Source organism: Ursus arctos, unplaced genomic scaffold, assembly GCF_023065955.2.
Source record: "Ursus arctos isolate Adak ecotype North America unplaced genomic scaffold, UrsArc2.0 scaffold_29, whole genome shotgun sequence".
NCBI lineage: Eukaryota > Metazoa > Chordata > Mammalia > Carnivora > Ursidae > Ursus > Ursus arctos.
This window is the reverse complement of record NW_026622974.1, coordinates 34,530,380-34,550,148: the sequence shown is the minus strand read 5'-3', so window position 1 is coordinate 34,550,148 and position 19,769 is coordinate 34,530,380. Positions and strand designations below refer to the sequence as shown.

General features: G+C 34.2%; 1 protein-coding gene across 4 annotated transcripts in view; it reads left to right on the top strand.

Annotated features, from left to right (window-relative positions):
• The window catches only part of IBTK (inhibitor of Bruton tyrosine kinase), a 95,210-nt gene that overhangs the window by 14,612 nt on the left and 60,829 nt on the right, over positions 1-19,769 (top strand). For 2 of the 4 annotated variants that reach the window (XM_026507005.4, XM_044387095.3), the window contains exons 4-11: positions 1,002-1,126; positions 6,252-6,362; positions 8,125-8,295; positions 11,559-11,676; positions 11,761-11,941; positions 13,962-14,085; positions 15,904-16,081; positions 18,779-18,953. In XM_026507005.4, the coding sequence (XP_026362790.1) occupies positions 1,002-1,126; positions 6,252-6,362; positions 8,125-8,295; positions 11,559-11,676; positions 11,761-11,941; positions 13,962-14,085; positions 15,904-16,081; positions 18,779-18,953 (1,183 nt within the window). Of the gene's footprint in view, positions 1-1,001; positions 1,127-6,251; positions 6,363-8,124; positions 8,296-11,558; positions 11,677-11,760; positions 11,942-13,961; positions 14,086-15,903; positions 16,082-18,775; positions 18,954-19,769 lie in introns of all 4 variants that reach the window. The other 2 variants (XM_026507004.4, XM_044387094.3) reach the window with 1 other exon arrangement.

Here is a 19,769-nt window from a genome sequence, read left to right as displayed (position 1 = left end):
TTTATTCAGAACACTGATTTATTTTGCATTTTCAGTTTCAATCTATACTATGTAAGAGTAAAAATACACCCTAAGTGGGAAGACAGAATTGTAACTACTGTAAAGTAATTAATGTGCATCCAGAAAGTAACATCAGTACTTGAGGTAGAGGGGAAAAGGAAGTGATTCTTCTACCCTCACATCCTTCTGATTTTACCTATTTCTCTAATTTGTTTGCCTTTGAACTTCGGAAATGGAAATTGGTGGAAAAGGACAAGAGTTTTAAATGAGGCTACTCTATAATTCGTACTTAAGTAGTGAGCAAGCTAAGTAAGGACACATTTCTTCATTTTTATTTCTACCTTGGATGCTATATTGCAAGTTACAGTTATAATTCCATTCAAGAAATTTATATGCCTTCCAAAATAAAATGAAGACTTAGATCATAAACTTATCTGTAATTAAGTTTTATCCCACTTTAAAATATTTATTACCCTGAACATGAGTGTGATTTTTGTTTCTATCAAGAGCAAATTATTGAAGTTAATGTTTCTGTAGGAACAGTAATATCAGATTTGCTTCATCTAGAACCCTTATATGTATGTATATAGTATATAAATAATATTACTATATATATTACATATCTATTAGTAACATTCTATATTTAAATAACTAATTATTATTTTCATGGAAACTAAGTGGAGACGGCAGGTGGTATTTTACTCATTTGGCAGTTAAACTAGCCGCTAATGAAACAAGGAACAAGTGTTAGATTCCTAACACTGAGATAGCCTTGTGCTGATTTGGATTTTCAGGTTTCTATTCCTAAAATTAGATAGTGTGTTAATAGTTTCATAATGTAAAAGATAATGTTGGCAACCTCTTTCTAAATATGCTGGTAAAATTAGTTCCTGTAGAGAGTCTATGTTTGAGGTAAATTGATTAGTAGAGTATATGTATAATTGAACTCAACTGATACTTGTTTTAAAACATAAAAGTGTAAAAATTACTTTACATTTTAGATCCTACGGATGTCTACACTTGGGGAGATAATACAAATTTCACCCTGGGTCATGGAAGCCAGAATAGCAAACATCATCCAGAGTTGGTGGATCTGTTCTCCAGGAGTGGGGTTTATATCAAGCAGGTACTTTGAAGTACAGTCTGAGTACTTTCAGAGAGTAAAAAGAACTTTTGTATTTGATAGTTTATCTTTTCATTTGGACTATGTTAACTTTGTTGAAGGGATAATAACATTTTAATGAAGAAATCAACAGAACTGCACGAAATCTACTTTAGATTTTGTGTTAGCTTTAATCATATTTAGATTGTGTTAAATACCATAGAACTATGAGATGTTTGTGAGAGCAGTGTTAGAAATTAGAAGGCACTATAGAGATACTACTTTTAAAGGTAGAGCTTCTATTGATTTTCTGGTATTTGTTTTCATTTCACAAAAATTAGAGTTCTTATTTGTTGTTGAAACTCAGTGTTACTTGTTTTAGGTGAGCGAACCTGAGTTCTTAAATATAAGTAGTTATAAAATTTTAGTTGATATAATTGGAAGTGTTGGTCTTTGGTCTTTGTCCGTTATGTAGGATGATGTCTTCCACTTCCATAGATTTTGCTACTGTTGACATACTCATCTTTTTCCATAACGCAGTGTGTGTGTGTGTTCATCTGAGTTTAACTAGGTCCTTAGAATCCTTAAAATGCTCTTCCACCCATTAGCAGCCACTAACGGTAGATCACAGTTGGGGTGCTTATTTACAAAAGATACCTGTTTTCCTTTTCTGAGTTAATACATGATGTAGTCACCTTTCATGAGCTGAGCTTTTTCAGGAGCAAGGATTTTTAAACAAGAGTGAAAGGAATAACTGATAGCATTAGGAAACCAGAGACTGATCATACCTTCTGGTCCTAAGGTATACATGCCGTAAAGGAAATGAGCATACACATCCTTGGTTAGGATGAAATAGTACACTTAAGGAGAAAGTGACACTTAAGGCAACGAAGTGAGTATTTTGTGAAGAGATTAAAGATATAAGGAATTTTATTTACCACGGACTGAGGGTTGAAGCAAGCACTATGGATAGGTTAAGAAGGAAAAAGTGTAAATTACAGTTGGAAAAGAGAAGGCAGGTTTTATGGGAATATTTACTGAACACCACTTATTTAGAGAGCCCCATTAGTCACTGAAATGGGCTGATTCTATACTGCCATGGTGCAGAGATTATTAATCTCAGCATAATATATTCCAGAGAATTAAGATGAAAAGGCATAATTACTTATCTCCTTAAAAAATTCAGAGGTTTTAAGGTTGGAACACTTAAACTCTGGTATTGGTTGTTGAATATAAGTGAGAAATTATAGAATGGCATTCTAATATTGAATATAAAATTGAACAAAATGTATTATTTCTGGCTTTAAAAAATGATTTTTCCTTTACAAATTCTATGTTTGTATTACAAATATGAATATAATTTGGGGTGTTATTTTTAGGTATTTGTGGTGTAGTTAAATGAAATAGTGACTTTTTGTATTACTTATGATAAGTATATGTATTCACAGTACTTACCAAGTATTTAAAGGGTATGTATAAGTAGAGCTTGTAATTCAGCTTCTAATTTTCTTATTGTCCATAAAAGCTTGACTTTTTGGGAAATAATTATAAGATTTCTTTATTTAGTAATCATTTTTTATATCCAAAGTTAGAAATATTTATAGATGATGTAAGAAATGTGAATGGGTGTGCTTTTTAAAAGTAAGAAAAAAGGATTTTTAAATAGTATTAAGGTAAAATTAATATACTGAGTATTAGATGCTTTAAAAAATAGCAAAGTGTGGTGTAGAGGTTAAGTATGTACATACATGCAAACAGGCATATTTCGTTTGATTGCACTTCACTTTATCGGGCTTCATAGACACTGGATTTTTTACAGATTGAAGGTTTATGTCAGTTCTGCATTGAGTAAGTCTTTCATTGCCATTTTTCCAAAAGCATTTCCTTACTTTGTATCTCTGTGTCACATTTTGGTAATTCTTTCGATATTTCAAACTTTTTCATTAGTATTGTACAGTTGACCCTTGAAGGAAATGGGGGTGGGGCACTTGCCCCCCCCCCCCCGGCGCAATCAAAAATCCGTGCATAACTTCTTACTCTCCAAAAACAGCTAATACTGACTGGAGGTCTTAATGAGAACATAGTCAATTAGCACATACTTATATGCATTATACACTGTATTCTTAGAATAAGGTAAGCTAGAGAAGAGAAAACGTTATTGAGAAAGTCATAAGGAAAAGAGAATACATTTAAAGTACTGTACTGTGTATACTGGAAAAAATCTGCATATAAGTGGATGTGCACTGAAGTTCAAACACGTGTTGTTCAGGAGTTAACTGTATTTCTTCTGGTAATCTGTGATCAGTGATCTTTGATATTACTATTGTAATTGTTTTTGGGTACCACAAACTGCATCCATATAAGATGGTAATTGTGTGTGTTCTCACTGCTCCACTGGCCATTGTTCCCTTATCTCTCTACCTCTTCTTGGGCCTCCTTAATTCCTTCAGAAACAAATTATTGAAATTAGGCCCCTTAAGAACTCTGCAATGGCTTCTAAGTGTTTAAGTGAAAGGAAGAGTTGAATGTCTTCTCATTTTAAATCAAAAGCTAGAAGTGATTAAGCTCAGTGAGGAAGGCAGACATAGGCCAAACACGAGGCTTTTTGAACCAAAGAGTTAGTCACTTTGTGAATTCAAAGGAAAAGTTCTTGAAGGAAATGAAAAGTGAACACACACATGGTAAGAAAGCGGAACAGCCTTGTTACTGGTATGGAGAAAGTATTAGTGGACTGGATAGAAGACCAAACCAGCCATCACATTCCCTTCAGCCAGAACCTAATCCAGAGCAAGGCCCTAACTCTCTTCAATTCTATGAAGGCTGAGAGAGGTGAGGAAGTGGCAGAAGAAAAGTCTGAAGCTAGCAGAGGTTGGTTGGTTCGTGAAGTTGAAGGGAAGAAGCTGTCTCTGGAACATCAGTGTGCAAGGTGAAGCAGCAGGTGCCGATGCAGAAGCTGCGGCAAGTTATCCCAAAGATCTAGCTAAGATCGCTAATGCAGGCGTCTACACTAAATGAGATTTTCAATGCAGACAAACAGCTTTCTATAGGGAGAAGTCAGTGGCTTCCAAGCTTCAAAGGACAGGCTGACTGTCTTGTTAGGGCCTCATGCAGTTGGTGACTTGAAGCTGAAGCCAGGGGTCATTCACTTAACCGTACTAAAGATCCTAGGGTTCTTAAGAATAATGCTAAATCTGCTCTGCCTGTGCTCTAAAACTGGAACAAAGCCTGGACGACAGCACATTTGTTTACTGCAGGGTTTACTGAATATACATTTAAGCCCACTGTTGAGACCTAGTGCTCAGAAAAGAGGATTCTTTCAAAGTCCTGCGCTCATTGGTAATGCACCTGTTCCCCACTGAGCTTTGACGGACATGGACAGTGAGATCCATGTTGTTTTCATGCCTGCTAGCACATTTGTTTTGTGGCCCATGGATCAAGGAGTCATTTTGACTTTCAAGTCTCATAATTTAAGAAGCCCCATTTCATATGGCTATAGTGCCATAGAGAGGATTCCTTTTATGGATCTGGGCAAAATAAGTTGAAAATCTTCTGGAAGGGATTCAGCATTCCAGATGCCATGAACATTTGTGATTCATGGAAAGAGGTCAAAATAGCCACATTAGCAGGAATTTGGAAGCAGTTGATTCCAACCCTCATGGATGACTTTGTTCAAGACTTCACTGGGGAAATGCAGTGTGGTGGAAATAGCAAGACAACTAGAATTACAAATAGCAATTACAACTAGAAGTGGAGGCTGAAGATGAGACTGAATTGCTACCATCTCATGATCAAACTGGATGGGCTGAGGAGCTGCTTTTCATGGATGAGCAAAGGGAGTGGTGTCTTGAGCTGGACTCTACTCCTGGTGAAGATGCTGTGAAGCCTGTTCAAATGACAACAGAGGATTTAGAATATTTTATAAACTTAGTTGATAAAGCAGTGGCAGGGTTTGAGAGGATTGACTTCAATTTTTAAAGAAGTTCTTTTGTGGGTAAAATGCTATTAAATGGCATTGCATGCTACAGAGAAATCATTCATGAAAAGTTAAGTCAGTTGATTATTGTTGACTTGTTTTAAGAAATTGCCATAGCCATCCTCACTTCCAGCAACCACCACCCTGATCAGGCAGCAGCCATCAGCACTGAGGCAAGACCATCAACGAGCAAAAAGATTGTGGCTTGCTGAAAGATCACAGTATGGTTAGCACTTTCTAGCAGTGAAGTATTTTTAAAATTAAGGTATGTACATCATTTTTTTTTAAAGACACAGCGCTATTGCATACTTAACAGACTACAGTATAATTTAAACATAACTTTTATATGTTCTTGAAAACCAAAAATTAATTTGACTCATTTAACTGAGAAATTCCCCCTATTGTGATCTGAAACCAAACCCACAATATCTCTGAGATATGCCTGTATTTAAAACTGCTGTTGGTTTTCTGTTATTGCATTCTGATGAAGTTCAGTCATTTAAGTACCCTTATCTTTTGGTAGGAGTATGTGAACATACAATTGTGTGTGTCAAGAGGGTATGGGGGTTGTTGGAAAGATGGCAGGTAGAAAAGGAAATGGGAAAGAGTAAAACTTAGAAATAAATATAAAATTATTTAAAGCCATGTAATGATATTAAAGATATATTAGACAAAATCAGAGATATTAAAAGGACATACTATCTAACTACCAATCCCTGTATAGGTGATGTTTTTAAAAAAGACGCTTAAGACATTTCCATTATTTTCTTTAATAACATATATCAGTATTCATTAATCTTTGTGTTTCATGTTGCACTGCCTAGTTCTTGTTGTTTGAGATTCTATAAAGTTGGGAAACATGTGGCTACTGCTTTTTGTAGTTGAACATTTGAAATTTGCATTTCCTTTCTTCGGTCTATTTTGTGGGTGACATAGTCTTAATTTCTTTTTTGTTCTTTTTCCCATTTGTCAGTGTTTGTAGACATGGTTTTAAAATAAAGCATATATATTTTTAATTTTTATTACAGAACATGTTTCAAAGTAGAGAGAACATATAATAAATCCCCATGTACCCATCATCTAGCTTAAAGAGTTAGCATTATTTTATAATTTTTTTTTTACAAAATAAAGGATACTTTATTCAGAGAAATTTAATATTCTTTTGTTTTCTCTTAGGTGGTGCTTTGTAAATTTCACTCCGTGTTTCTGTCTCAGAAAGGGCAGGTTTATACCTGTGGTCATGGTCCCGGAGGACGTTTAGGCCATGGAGATGAACAGACATGCTTGGTAATTGAAATGTTACACGTTTTAGGTAACTTCAGTAAAATTTCCATAAAATGGAAACTTCAGTTAACTAAGAAACATTATTTTTAATCTACTGTAACCAGAGAATAATATAGTAATTGATAGCAGAGTTAAAAAATCAATTTGTTGTGTCACTTAGGTGGCTCAGTTAGTTAATTAAGCCTCTGACTCTTGATTTTAGCTCAGGTCCTGCTCTCCATGTCAGGGAATAGAGCCCTGATATGGGCTTACTGTCAGTAGGGAGTATGCTTCCTCTCCCCTTCTCCCCCTGCCCCTCCTCAACTTGTGCACACTCTCTCTCTTTCTCTCTCTCTGAAATAAATAAGTAAATCTTTAAAAGAAAATCGGTTTCTTGGTATATCATGTTCAAATTGAAGGATTTAGATATGCTGAATTCTAAAGCATCAAAGGAAAATTATATTTTGCATTTGGCAAATATTGAGACGGGAGAGCATATAAATAAGCTTTAAAATATTTCCATAGTTGAAATTTTAAAAGTCAGACTAATTGTTTGTTTTTTTTAAGATTTATTTATTTGAGAGAGAGAACACACACTCGTGCACAGGGAAGGGGAGTGCAGAGGGAGAGGGAGAAGAAGACTTCCTATGCAGGGAGCCCAACATGGCGAGATCCCAGGACCCCAAGATCATGACCTGAGCTGAAGGCAGACACTTAACTGACTGAGCCACCCAGGTGCCCCATAAGTCAGACTAATTGCAAAACCTGGTGTTTATTTTTTTTTTAACTTCTCATGAAAGTATTTGTGGTCTAAAAGTTGAGCCAGGGGGGCGCTTTCATATCTCAGTAGGTTAAGCCTCCAAATCTTGGTTTCAGCTCAGGTCGTGATCTCATGGATTGTGAGATTTAGCCCTATATAGGGCTCTGCACTCAGCGAGAAGTCTGCTTTAGATTCTTTCCCTCTGTTCCTCCCCACTCTTGCATGTATGTGTGTGTGTGTGTGTGTGTGTTCTCTCTAAATAAATAACTTCTAAAAAAAATTAAAATAAAAGTTGAGCCTGTATTTTCATTGTATAATCACTAAATTGAGTCTTATGGTACTGAAACTTGGTGCTAATTAGAAGAAACCTAATAATTATTGCATTCAATAAAGTTGCCTCAGTAGGTTATTTTTAAGGTAAATTTTTTGGACGGGATTACTGGTATATTTATCTATTAAAGGGTGCTTTAAAAAGAAGAAAGAGCAATGACAACAGTTTCCATTTTTCATGGATTTATTATGTTCTAGGCGTCAGTGATGCTTTTCATACAGTATAATTACCTTGACTTAAGCCTCATAGCAACCCTGTGAGATTATAGACATTATTATCTTCATTTTATGCAATGTCAGAGACTGTTGTTTTTCATACTTACCAACTCATTTACTCCTCACACCTGTATTTTCCTGTATTTTTATTTTTTCAATACATCAGTGAATACTTCGGCTGAAGAGCTCCCTTTTTTTTTTATACCAACCAAATTTGCACTTGGTGTATAATAAAGGCTCAAAAATCATTTGTTGGATTGAATTATTTTACTGAAATGTCGTACTGGGGTTTTGTATTTTACTCATAAACCAATGTCCACATCCTGTTAAACTCACCTATCCCTTGGTAAATTGTAGAGTTACCTATGATAGATCAGCCATTTATTAGTCATGTCATTTTGGATATAGTATCACCAGATTCTACTTGTATTTTTGTATAAATGGTTAATATAGTATGCTAAAGTTAACTTTATTTTGTAGATCCCTAGGCTTGTGGAAGGACTGAGTGGTCATAATTGTTCCCAAGTGGCAGCTGCTAAGGATCATACTGTTGTACTGACTGAAGATGGATGTGTTTATACATTTGGTCTGAATATTTTTCATCAATTAGGAATTATTCCTCCACCTGCAAGTTGTAATGTACCCAGACAGGTACGCTTCCTTTTTTAAAACAAGGTGACTATTTGCTATAAAACCTGTATGGACAAAAAGATGACACGTATTGATATGCAACTTATTTTACTTGTATTTAATGGTATATACTTTATTTTTCACAGGAGACATTAAGCATAGTACAAACTAGCATTTGTTTGGAGTAAGAGAGAAGGCACTTGGGAAATTAGGCCCTAAAGGGCTTTAGTTTCAACTTTTTAAGTATTTACAAGCAGAGGGGCGTCCACAGTTTTGGGGTTTGAAACAAATAATTTTGAGGCCCTCCTTTAGAAAAAAATGAAGTTTGTAAATACAAAATGGCCATGTAAGTGAGTTGCCCAGAAGACTAAGCTTATTGGCCTCATGGAAAATCTGCCTCTGCACCGAAAACATGTGGCAAGTTTATGTGAGGGGACATGGGTCCAAAAGCCACTGTTCTTTGTTCTAATTTCCCCCTCCCATTTGCATATCCAGTACCAGAAGGTACCCTTTACTCGACTTCACAGACCTAGTTCAAAGAACTAAGACTGGTGCTCTAAATTAATATGTTGATAGAACTATCACTCAATAACAAATGAGTTTTCAGCTCATAAAATTTTGTGTTTCAGAGGTGAAGTTTCTTTACTGGTTTAATCCTCTGAATTTAAAATTATTATTAGAGATACATTTTTTATTAATAAGCTTTTAAATCTAATGCTTTTCTGTTCTGAACTAATGAATCAGTTTCCATTCTGGACTAATGAATCAATAGGAATTACTGAGAAGTTGTTAGAGGCTCTGTCTCCAATCTGTGGCACCTTTCCGTTGGAAGATATTTAACCATTTTGTAGATTTCTTTACAAATGGTAGATTTCATTCCTGTTTTTTTCGGCTATCTTGGAGCTTTAGGTTGATATGGACATATTCAGTATTCTCAGTTACTTTTGGACCCCCAGGAGCCATTTGGTGATGTGCAGAGACATTTTTAATTGTAACAACTGGGGGTGGGAATGGGAGTGGTGCTACTGACATCAGTAGGTAGAGTTCAGGGATGCTGCTAACCCTATAGTTTGGTAGTACCCTACAACAAAGATTCATCTGGCTGAAAATGTCAGTAGTGCCACGGTTGGGAGACCCTGAATATGTCCAATATTTTTTCTTTTATTTTTTTTTCATTTTCTTTTATTTTTTTTTGATATAGTAAATGTACTCTTTAATCCCTGTCACTTGATTCATTCATTCCCCAGCCTACCTCCCCTGTGGTGACCACTAGTTTGTTTTCAGTAGTTAAGGGTCTCTTTCTTGATTCGTCTTTGTCTCTCTCTTTTTTTCCTTAGCTCATTTTTTTTTCCCTTAAATTCCACATATAAATGAGATCGTATGGTATTTGTCTTTCTCTGGCTATTTCCCTCAGGATTGTGCTCTCTAGCTCTATCCATGTTGCAAATTATAAGATTTCACTCTTTTATGGCTGAATGATATTCCATTGTGTGTACACACACACACACACACACACACACACACACACACACATACATCTTTATCCATTCATTTATCGATGGGCATTGGCTGTTTCCATAGTTTGGTTATTGTAAATAATGCTGCAATAAACACAGGGGTGCATGTATCCCTTTAAATTAGTGTTTTTATATTCTCTGGGTAAATACCTAGTAGTATGATTCCTAGATCATGGGGTAGTTCTGTTTTTAATTTTTTGAGGAGCCTCCATACTGTTTTCCACAATGGCTGCAATAGTTTCCATTCCCACCAGCAGTGGAGGAGGGTTCCCCTTTCTTCACATCTTTGCCAGCACTTGTTATTTGTGTTTTTTATTTTAGCCATTCTGACAGGTGTGAGGTGGTATCTTATTGTAGTTTTGATTTGTATTTCCATGATGATGAGCATCTTTTTATGTGTCTGTTGACCATCTGTATGTCGTCTTTGGAGAAATGTCTGTTCATTTTGTCTTCTGCCCATTTTTTAATTGGATTATTTATTTTTTGGATATTAAGTTGTATGAGTTCTTTATATTTTTGGGTACTACACTTTTATTGGATATATTATTTGCAAATATCTTCTCGCATTCCGTAGGTTGCCTTTTAGTTTTGTTGATTATATCTTTCATTGTGTAGAAACTTTGTACTTTGCTGTAGTCTCAGCAGTTTATTTCTGCTTTTGTTTCCCTTGCCTCAGGAAACATATCTAGAAAAAAGTTGCTGTGGCCAGTGTCAGAGACCTTATGGCCTGTGTTCTCTTCAAGGATCTTTGTGGTTTCAGGTCTCACATTTAGGTCTTTAATCTGTTTTGAGTTCATTTTTGTATATGGTGAGAGAAAGTGGTCCAGTTTCATTCTTTTGCATGTTGCTGTCCAGTTTTCCCAGTACCATTCGTTGAAGAGACTTTTTCCCATTGTAAACATTCATTCCTCCTTTGTTGAAAATTAATTGACGATATAATTGTGGGTTTATTTCTGGATTTTCTGTCATATTCTATTGATCTATGTGTCTGTTTTTGTGCTAATACCATACTGTACTCATTACTACTGTTTTGTAATATAACTTGAAATCCGGAATTATGATACCTCCAGTTTTTGTTTTCTATTTTGATTGCTTTGGCTATTCCTGGGATGCAAGGTTGTCCAATACTCGTGCAAGAATCAGTGTGATATGTTACATCAATAGGAGTCATGTGGCTGAATATGTCAATAGTGCCACTGTTGAGAGACCCTGAAAATGTCAAATTTAAAAGTACTGTATTTTCTGATAGAATGAGAATGCCTGTTTTCCATATTGCTTGTTGACAGGTTGGCTGATTTGGTTTTTCTACGATGCCAATTTTTTATATGTTAAAACTGCTGACTAAAGTGGCTACATCAAAATATCTTGTGTTCTGAGAAGAGTTGGAATCTCAGTGTTAGTACTAAGATCTATTAGTGAATTCTGCTATTAGTACTTAAGGGGGGGCCGCCTGGGTGGCTCAGTCATTAAGCCTCTGCCTTCGGCTCAGATCATGATCCCAGGGTCCTGGGATTGAGCCCCGCATCGGGCTCCCTGCTCCACTGGGAGCCTGTCTCTTCCTCTCCCACTCCCCCTGCTTGTGTTCCCTCTCTTGCTGGCTGTCTCTCTGTCAAATAAATAAAACCTTTAAAAAGAAAAAAAGAATTTAAGGAGGCACTGGTAGTTAGTATGGCATGTATTTGCTACTCTGGTCTACTGGGTCTTTTAAAAATTGTACTAGTTCTTAATAATATAATAAACCGCTGTCTTACTTGTCTTTTTGAATAGATGCAGGCAAAATATCTGAAAGGAAGGACAGTCATTGGAGTAGCAGCAGGCAGGTTTCATACAGTGCTGTGGACTAGAGAAGCTGTTTACACTATGGGGCTAAATGGTGGACAACTGGGTAAGAAATCTTGGTGACAATATCTGAAAAATAAATTGAATTTTTAAAATGGATATTTTGTGATTTACTTGTGTAATTTTTTAGGTTATTTGCCAGATCCCAATGGAGAAAAGTATGTAACCGCTCCTCGTCAGGTCTCTGCCCTTCATCATAAGGATATCACTTTGTCTTTGGTTGCTGCAAGTGATGGGGCCACAGTCTGTGTTACGACAAGGGGAGATATTTATTTACTTGCAGACTATCAGTGCAAGAAGATGGCTTCCAGGTATGTGTATTTTTGTAAAGAAATATAACTTTAATAATAATTCAGTTGTTCCAGCAAAACTCTTATCAGCTTTATGCTATGCTCTGGAGTGTCAGAGGAAGAAAACTGGACAGAGAAAATGTAAAACTGAAAGGGAAAGTCAAGAGTTTTTGCCTTTGATGAGTTTAGTCTTTGACATGCATCCACGGAACATATATAGAAGTTCTCTATAAATTGTAAAACAGTATTTCTGAATTACATTTAACATATGGTTAAATGTGACCTCTAAATTTCCTTCTTTTTTTATGCTTCAGGTGCATAGAACTAGATTAATCATAATTCTGGGTTTGTGATACAATCATCGTTGGTTCTTGTGTAGCCTTTTTTTGTTATGCACCTATTTATTTTGAAAAAAGTTATATATCATGGATTCTCAGTCCCTGTGTTTATAACTAACTATTTTTTATCTTTATATTTGTGTAGCCTTTTGTTACCTGAAAGTAAGTTATGGTACTATGCAGTAAATTAGCAGTTGGTTGGCACATCAAAAAAGCTAGGTAATGCAGGGACTCATAAAGCTAAGGTTCAAGTATGGATGGGTCCGCCAGTTGGAGTTCCCTAGCTTTTGTGCATAAACCATACCCATAATGTGTCATCTGTGATTTCATTTTGAACAGTTTAAGGAGCAAGCTCTTAAAAACAATTGTGAGGTAAATTAATATGGTAAGAGTCCTTTACTTTTCATATATTTCAATCTTATATAATTGATCCATTTCTGATTTGACAGCAGTTTTTTGTTATGCATTTTTGTGTCATTCCAAAGTATTCAACTTTCCTAAAAAAATATTCTTTTCAGACTAGTATTTTATTAGTTCATTTAATATCTCATTCTATAATTATGGTAATAAATATAAGTGGAGGAATAGATCTTGGAACAAATAAGATGAAATCAAATACCTGGAAGAGTATAGCTCAGTTAGTGGAAGCAATAATGTGCCAGAATTCTAGAGATTAGTCATCTAATTTTTAAATAAGCAGTCAGGGTTTTAAATTGAAATTGGAGTGCAACAGAACGTGCTTTTGCTATTGTAAATGAGATGGTACTTGATAAACAGATACCATCCACAAAATAAGCTGAAATAAGCTAATGAGCAGAGAGTGTCAACCATCAGTTTGTCACAATTCAGCTTCTGCGTAACAATTGGAAGGGTCTCAGGTGTAGGTCATATTTTAGTTTTAGAAACGTGAAAATGTGAACATAAGTGTTTCTTAGAACTGGCAGACTAGGCTTTTTATCTGAGCATGAGGTGATTTGTGGGATGTTAGGTTTTGTTATTGATTAACATTTACAGAACTTGCCCTGATAACATTAAATTACATAAATGTAAGTTATATCCAGGTTTTAAATAAGAAATTTTTTTGTTATAGATTGTTATCTTGAAAACTAAAAATCTTTTAATGCAGGCAAAATATCTGAAAGGGAGGACAATGATTGGAGTAGCAATAGGCAGGTTTCACACCGTGTTATAGGCATATCACATGTATAGATATAATGAAATGGCTGGTGGATGAGTTATTAAATTAGTAATATTACTGATGATTTTCCTGATAGCTGTAGTAGTTTAGGGTTGCCCATATTTGAAATTAAGGATTTCTATTTCATTTTGAGGTTTAAAGTTTTTCTTGTCTGTTAATATGCAAAATATACACTTAAGAGCTTTTAGTCTTCATCACTTATTTCAAGTAGAGTAAACATGTGCATTCTCAAGTGGGGCTTTAGGTGTCGAAAGTGTGTATACATATGGGTAGAGGCATTTGGGAGGAAAGGACTTGCTGTAAAATAAATGGCGATTGTATAGGGAAAACTTACAGAAGGAGGGAACTAAGGTTACCACAGGCCAAATCATCTTACTTCACCTTTCATAATAATCACCCTAGATTATTGTTTGATTAGTCATTTCTTTAAAATTGAGCATGTGGGAAAAAAAATTGGGCATGTGTATTTTAGAGAACATATTAATGAATTTTCTTTTTTACCTAGACAACTGAACTTGAAAAAAGTTCTTGTTTCTGGGGGGCGAATGGAGTACAAGGTTGATCCTGAAAATTTGAAAGAAAATGGAGGTCAAAAAATTTGCATTCTTGCAATGGATGGAGCTGGAAGGGTGAGTGTATATTTATGCCAAAGTGTATTAAAGTAATTTTGTTCTGAGTTGATAGCTATGAGGGACCTGATAATGTGAACATGTATTACTATGATAATGATGATTCCTGTTGACTTTGTTTCTCTACTTATTTTTGACATCCAGTACTAATTAGTATGGAGCTGGTATTTCAAAGAAAGTTTGATGACATTTAACTCATGTTACACAGTACAGCTTCATTAAACTGTAGTTTAAAATTTCATTTTCTGTGCTTAAAATGGAAATAAGTAAGGAATTTTGATGGATTATTTGGTATGTATACTGAGTACTGATGAAGATATTGAATTGCATAGACAGATATTTTATATAACTGCTCCTTAAAAAAATTAAAAGCTAAACAGGCGATATTAAAAATTCGATGCATAAGTAATTAGAAAATTTTTCCCAGATTTAATTTTAAGCAAATGTACACATAATGTATATTTTTAGAGATTATAGCTGTCATATATAAAAGATAATACATTCCTAGATCACTATAGGAAGAATCTCTAATCTCTTTCCATTTAAGTGGAGTTCAGTTTTAGTTCCCTATGCAAACATATCAATACATTTCTCTAATGAAATTGTTAAATTAAAAATATATTATACATAGTAACACAAAGAATTTTACACCATAGCTGGAAAAACAGATTGCCTTCTGCTGTTTGCTTATCAAATAGAAACATACAATGAGAATGTTTTCTGAGGTTTATAAAGTGCTATAAAATTTGACATTTTGGAAATTGAACAATTAATCGTAAAGCTCCACCTACTGGTACTTAATAGGTATAAATCTGTAGTCGGTCATTTTAATTAGGGAACTGTATTAGAATTAGACCTCTAATTTTGTACTAATGGAAGCAGTGGCATGGGATTACATAAAATAGTGGATATAAAAAACATTTGACTCTAGGATGTTGTTTCATTTATATTAATATGGATCTAGTTTATATCTCTGGATTGTTACTTTCTGGAAAATTAGAATCTTATTATGAAAACCGATCTCTGAAGCAATCGATCAGTATAGTCTTTTTTTTTTTTTTTAACACATAACTTCTGAGTGACCTTGGCAGATACCATTTTGTGTTTTAGTTTTCTTAAATTTGAGGGGAATTGAACTTTTAAGAATCAGCAGTATTAATTTTTCAAATGAAATCTTTCTTGGAATGCAAATATATGAAGCAGACAAGAGTTACTATTCTGGATAAAGCTGGATTGGGAATCTCAACACCATACCTCTCATTATTCTGTCCATCCCTGAGCAGCAGTTCTAAGTCATTTCTCAGGAATACTAAGGTTTGCAGAACCCTTTGGAAGCCATTGAACTCTATTATGATTTTTCTGTTAAGATTTTGTTTTAGTTGTATAATTGGGTTACTCATACATCTCCTTTTTTTCTTGAGAGTTGAAGTTTGGATTTTCAATAGGGTGATTTTCATTCTTGCAAACAGATGGTACTACAGCCAAGTCTGATAACTAAGTTTTAGCTTTTATATTTTTTTCTCTAGCATTGTAGCAGATCGGTATGTGAAAAACAAGTAGTACTGAATATTACTTCTTAAGAGGAGTGTCTTTGAAATATTTTTAATGCTTCATGTTTGCTTGATGTACTTTTTCTGAAAGATAGAGTTCTTTAAAAAATAAATTGATTTTTATAGTAATCTTTTTCTGTGAAAGAATGAACATGGAAACATATTAATCAAAGCTTTTGTTTTAGAGATATTATCTCTTGATTTCAGTTTTTGGTTTTCCGATGCTGTATGGGAATATATATTCCAATGTAATTTGGGTTTATTTTAGGTATTTTGCTGGAGATCAGTCAGCAGTTCTCTGAAGCAGTGTCGATGGGCCTATCCACGCCAGGTCTTCATTTCTGACATTGCTTTAAATAGAAAAGACATTTTATTTGTCACACAAGATGGAGAAGGATTTAGAGGGAAATGGTTTGAAGAAAAAAAAAAGAATTCTGAAAAGAAAGGTCAGTTCATATATATGAATAGTGCATAAAGTACCTTTCAGTTGACCTTTAATTTCACAAGTATTTATCATTAGGTTTGACAAGTGTTATTAGGTTTTACCCTTAAGTCTCCTCTTTTGATTTTGGTTTGTGTGTGTGCAGGTAAACAATGAATTCAATTCACTTAAATCTGGTTTTCCATTGTTTATCTGTCTCAATATCCTGAGGTCATGATGCATACCTATCAGTAACAGTAGGTCACTATTTGGCTCTAGGGCCAGGGAAGTGTAAAGTTTAAAGAAAAAACTTCCCAGATGCTTTTGAACCATCTTCCAAGCTCCATTTTTTTCTCTTCTTCCCTAAATTGAGAATTGAGTGGCTTATACTATATATATATATATATTTTTTTTTTACCCACTTGTATATATAAAATTAAAGTTGTTAAAAGGTACATTTCATGGCTTAAAGGGAAATTATGGGAAGAATAAAGTTTTTATATTGAGAATTTTAAAAAATAAAAGTAGTTATATTAAACAGTTGTTGAATAGAGATAAGTTTTATTTCATTACTTGATGAATAAAGGATAGCTTTAAATTAAGATGCCATCATTGAGAATAGAAGTTATTCATATATAGTTCAGTCTTAATTTTACCAGATTATAAATTTATAAATTCTTGGATTGCTTGCATTGTTTTTTAACTTAGGTTACCAACTTTTTTCTTTCATCCATAATTATTACCTGTTGATTTTTCTTCTGGAAAAACTAGAATTCATTTACCTCTTCACAGTTCATTGACCCCACCCTAACCATACTCAAACGGACTACTGCAAAAAAATGTTTCCTTATTTGTACTGTTATTTCTTTTTATCTGTTCTTAACTGATTATCAGAATGATCTTTTAAGATCTGATTCTAATATTCCTGTGTTTAAAACTCTTTAATGGTTTTCTCACTTCCTAAACATTGTTCTGAAAGCTCCTGCTCTGACCCTTGTCTATGTCTCTTGTCTCTGAACGCCCTGTCATTTACCACTCACCAGTCACGTTGACCTTCAGGTTTTCAATTTTGTTCAGTAGTCCCAGGGCTTTTTCTAATTTTTCACATCTCAGCTTTATTTCTACTTCATCAGAGATATTTTCACAGATTCCCTCAATCTAAATTGAAGTACCCTGTTTCACTTTTCATATTCCCTTTGCATTTTCATGATGCAAGTCATTTTTACTTGTTTTTATGTATTTATCTTTGTGATTAACTTTTCTAATGCTTACCTCCTATCAGACTTTAAGATGACAAGGACCTTAACTGTTTCACTGTATCCTTAGCATTCAAAATATTTCCTGACACATAGTAGTCCCTTATTAAGTCATCTGTTGAATGAATAAATCAGTTATTGTATGCTAAAACATATATAAGGAACATTTATAATTATTCAGAAAATTAAAAACATATACTTCAAAATCATAAAGCCACAGTTAAGTGAGTAGCGATTTGCTGTACTTCTTTTTTTTCTTATAGATTAGACAAGTCTGTAAACATTTAAAATTGATTTGCTATGTGTCAGATATAGGGCTACACTTTATTGATAACAACATATATGTAAGATGGGCCCCTATTTTCAGACATTGATAAGTTTGTAAGGACAATAGACATATATATATATATATATATATATATATATAACTCTTTACAGTTTACAAATACTAATATGCATATGTTAGGTTTTTTGAGAGCGTAGAAATTGCAATAATTGCATGTTTGGGGAAGATTAGCAAAGCCCCATAAGACTGAAATATAGTGAATTTGAGAGAGTAACCAAAATGCAGCTTTGATCTCTAAATGTTGGAAGTCTTGGAATTGTATCTTAGTCATATTTAGTGGTCTAAAACTGAATTCATGATCTCATGCTCCCACGTTTGCTTTTTAATGTTTTCTATCTAAGTAAATGGTTATCTTTGACATCTCACATCCCCCCACCTCTATCTCCTATCAGTCACCAAGTTTTGTCACTCTGTCTCAAGTCTTTCTGAAATCTTTCCACTTTCCTCCACTTAATTGCTACAACTTCAGTGTAATTTATTCTTTTTTGGACTCTTATTAGTTTCCTAAATGATATCTTTGTCATTATTTTTAGTTATTTTCAACATTCTTCCTATTGCAGCCAGAATCATTTCTTTGCATGCACATTTCATACTTTTGTTTCATAGCCTTCATCTGACTTGTAATGATATAATCATTTGTTTAAATGTCTGTCTTCTCTGCTAGATTGTGTACTCCGAGATGGTAGGGACATACCTATCTTGTTCACTACCGTATCATTAGGGACAGACTGAGGATCACTGTAATACTTGGAAACAAGTGAACATGCAAAGAAATTATGAAAATGCTAAGTTTACATATTTTTAATGCAAGCTGAGGAATTTTAGAAGCCAGATTTGCTTTTTAGAAAGATAACTTTTGTTGCAATGTGAAAGATGTTTTTGTTGAAAGGGATAAAACCATGGATAATTGAGAATTGAATAACCAAAATTTCCTGTACAATACCTGTACATAGGGGGCAAATTATGTTTGAGAGAGAGGATATAGTTCTTCAAAAGGACTTATTATATATGAAAGATATTTCCATATTTTTAATTGTTTTTCTATTTTCTTTACTCCTAAACCATTTTAAGAGTTTCAGTAAAGCCTCCATTAATGGGAGTTTATTTTTCTTTTTAGCAGAGATTTTATCAAATCTTCATAATTCCTCATCAGATGTGTCTTGTGTCTCTGATATAAATAGTGTATATGAAAGAATTCGACTTGAGAAACTTACTTTTGCCCATAGAGCTGTTAGCGTCAGCACAGATCCAAGTGGATGCAACTTTGCAATCCTGCAGTCAGATCCTAAAACAAGGTACACTTGTATATATTAAATTTCATTTTTAGAAGGAATAATCCCTGGGTTTTCTTTTTTTTTCAGTAGCTTCTAGAGCAAATTTAATTGAAATGCTTTTGCTAAGACTTGTAGAGGCTTTAGACATAAAATCATGTTACCTGGATAACTCAAAGGTGGAATTTGTTATAGTGGGAGTGATAAGTGTTTCTCTTAGTTTGTAAACTGATATTTATTGAAAATATTGAAGATATATGTGTATATGCACAAATTTTATATCTTAGTACTTTATGATGTATTCTAGGTTCTCAGATTCTGAGAAATATAAATATTAAATAGTTTGCAAAAATTTCTAACACTTGAATATGATAATTAACAAAAGAAGAGGTAGTATAGAGTGATCTGTAGGGTAGGTAATCTCAGTGCAAATCTTTTCTAAGTCACAGTAGTAGAGAGATGACAGGTTAAGATAAATATCAAGGGTTCTACTGGAAAGAAGTCCTAGAAGTAGGGTGACCATCCGTACTGGTTAGCCTAGGTCTATCCATATTTAGCACCAAAACTCTCATTTCCTGGGAAAGCTCTCAATCCAGAGCAGACCAGGAGGATTGTTTCCCCTACCTGGAAGGGTGAAATGTGGATTGGGAAGGTGTGATAACCATCTTACAGTACTGAAAGAACCAGGGTTATGGACTGATTGTATGTCTGTATGTGTATTTATCTTTATCTTTACTTTCTGAGTTTCTCACCTATTCTGAATTTGACTTGAAGTATTTGCTCAGTTCTTTGTATATTTGGTTTTCTTCAGTTAAAATGAAAGGATACAAAAGGTTGAGA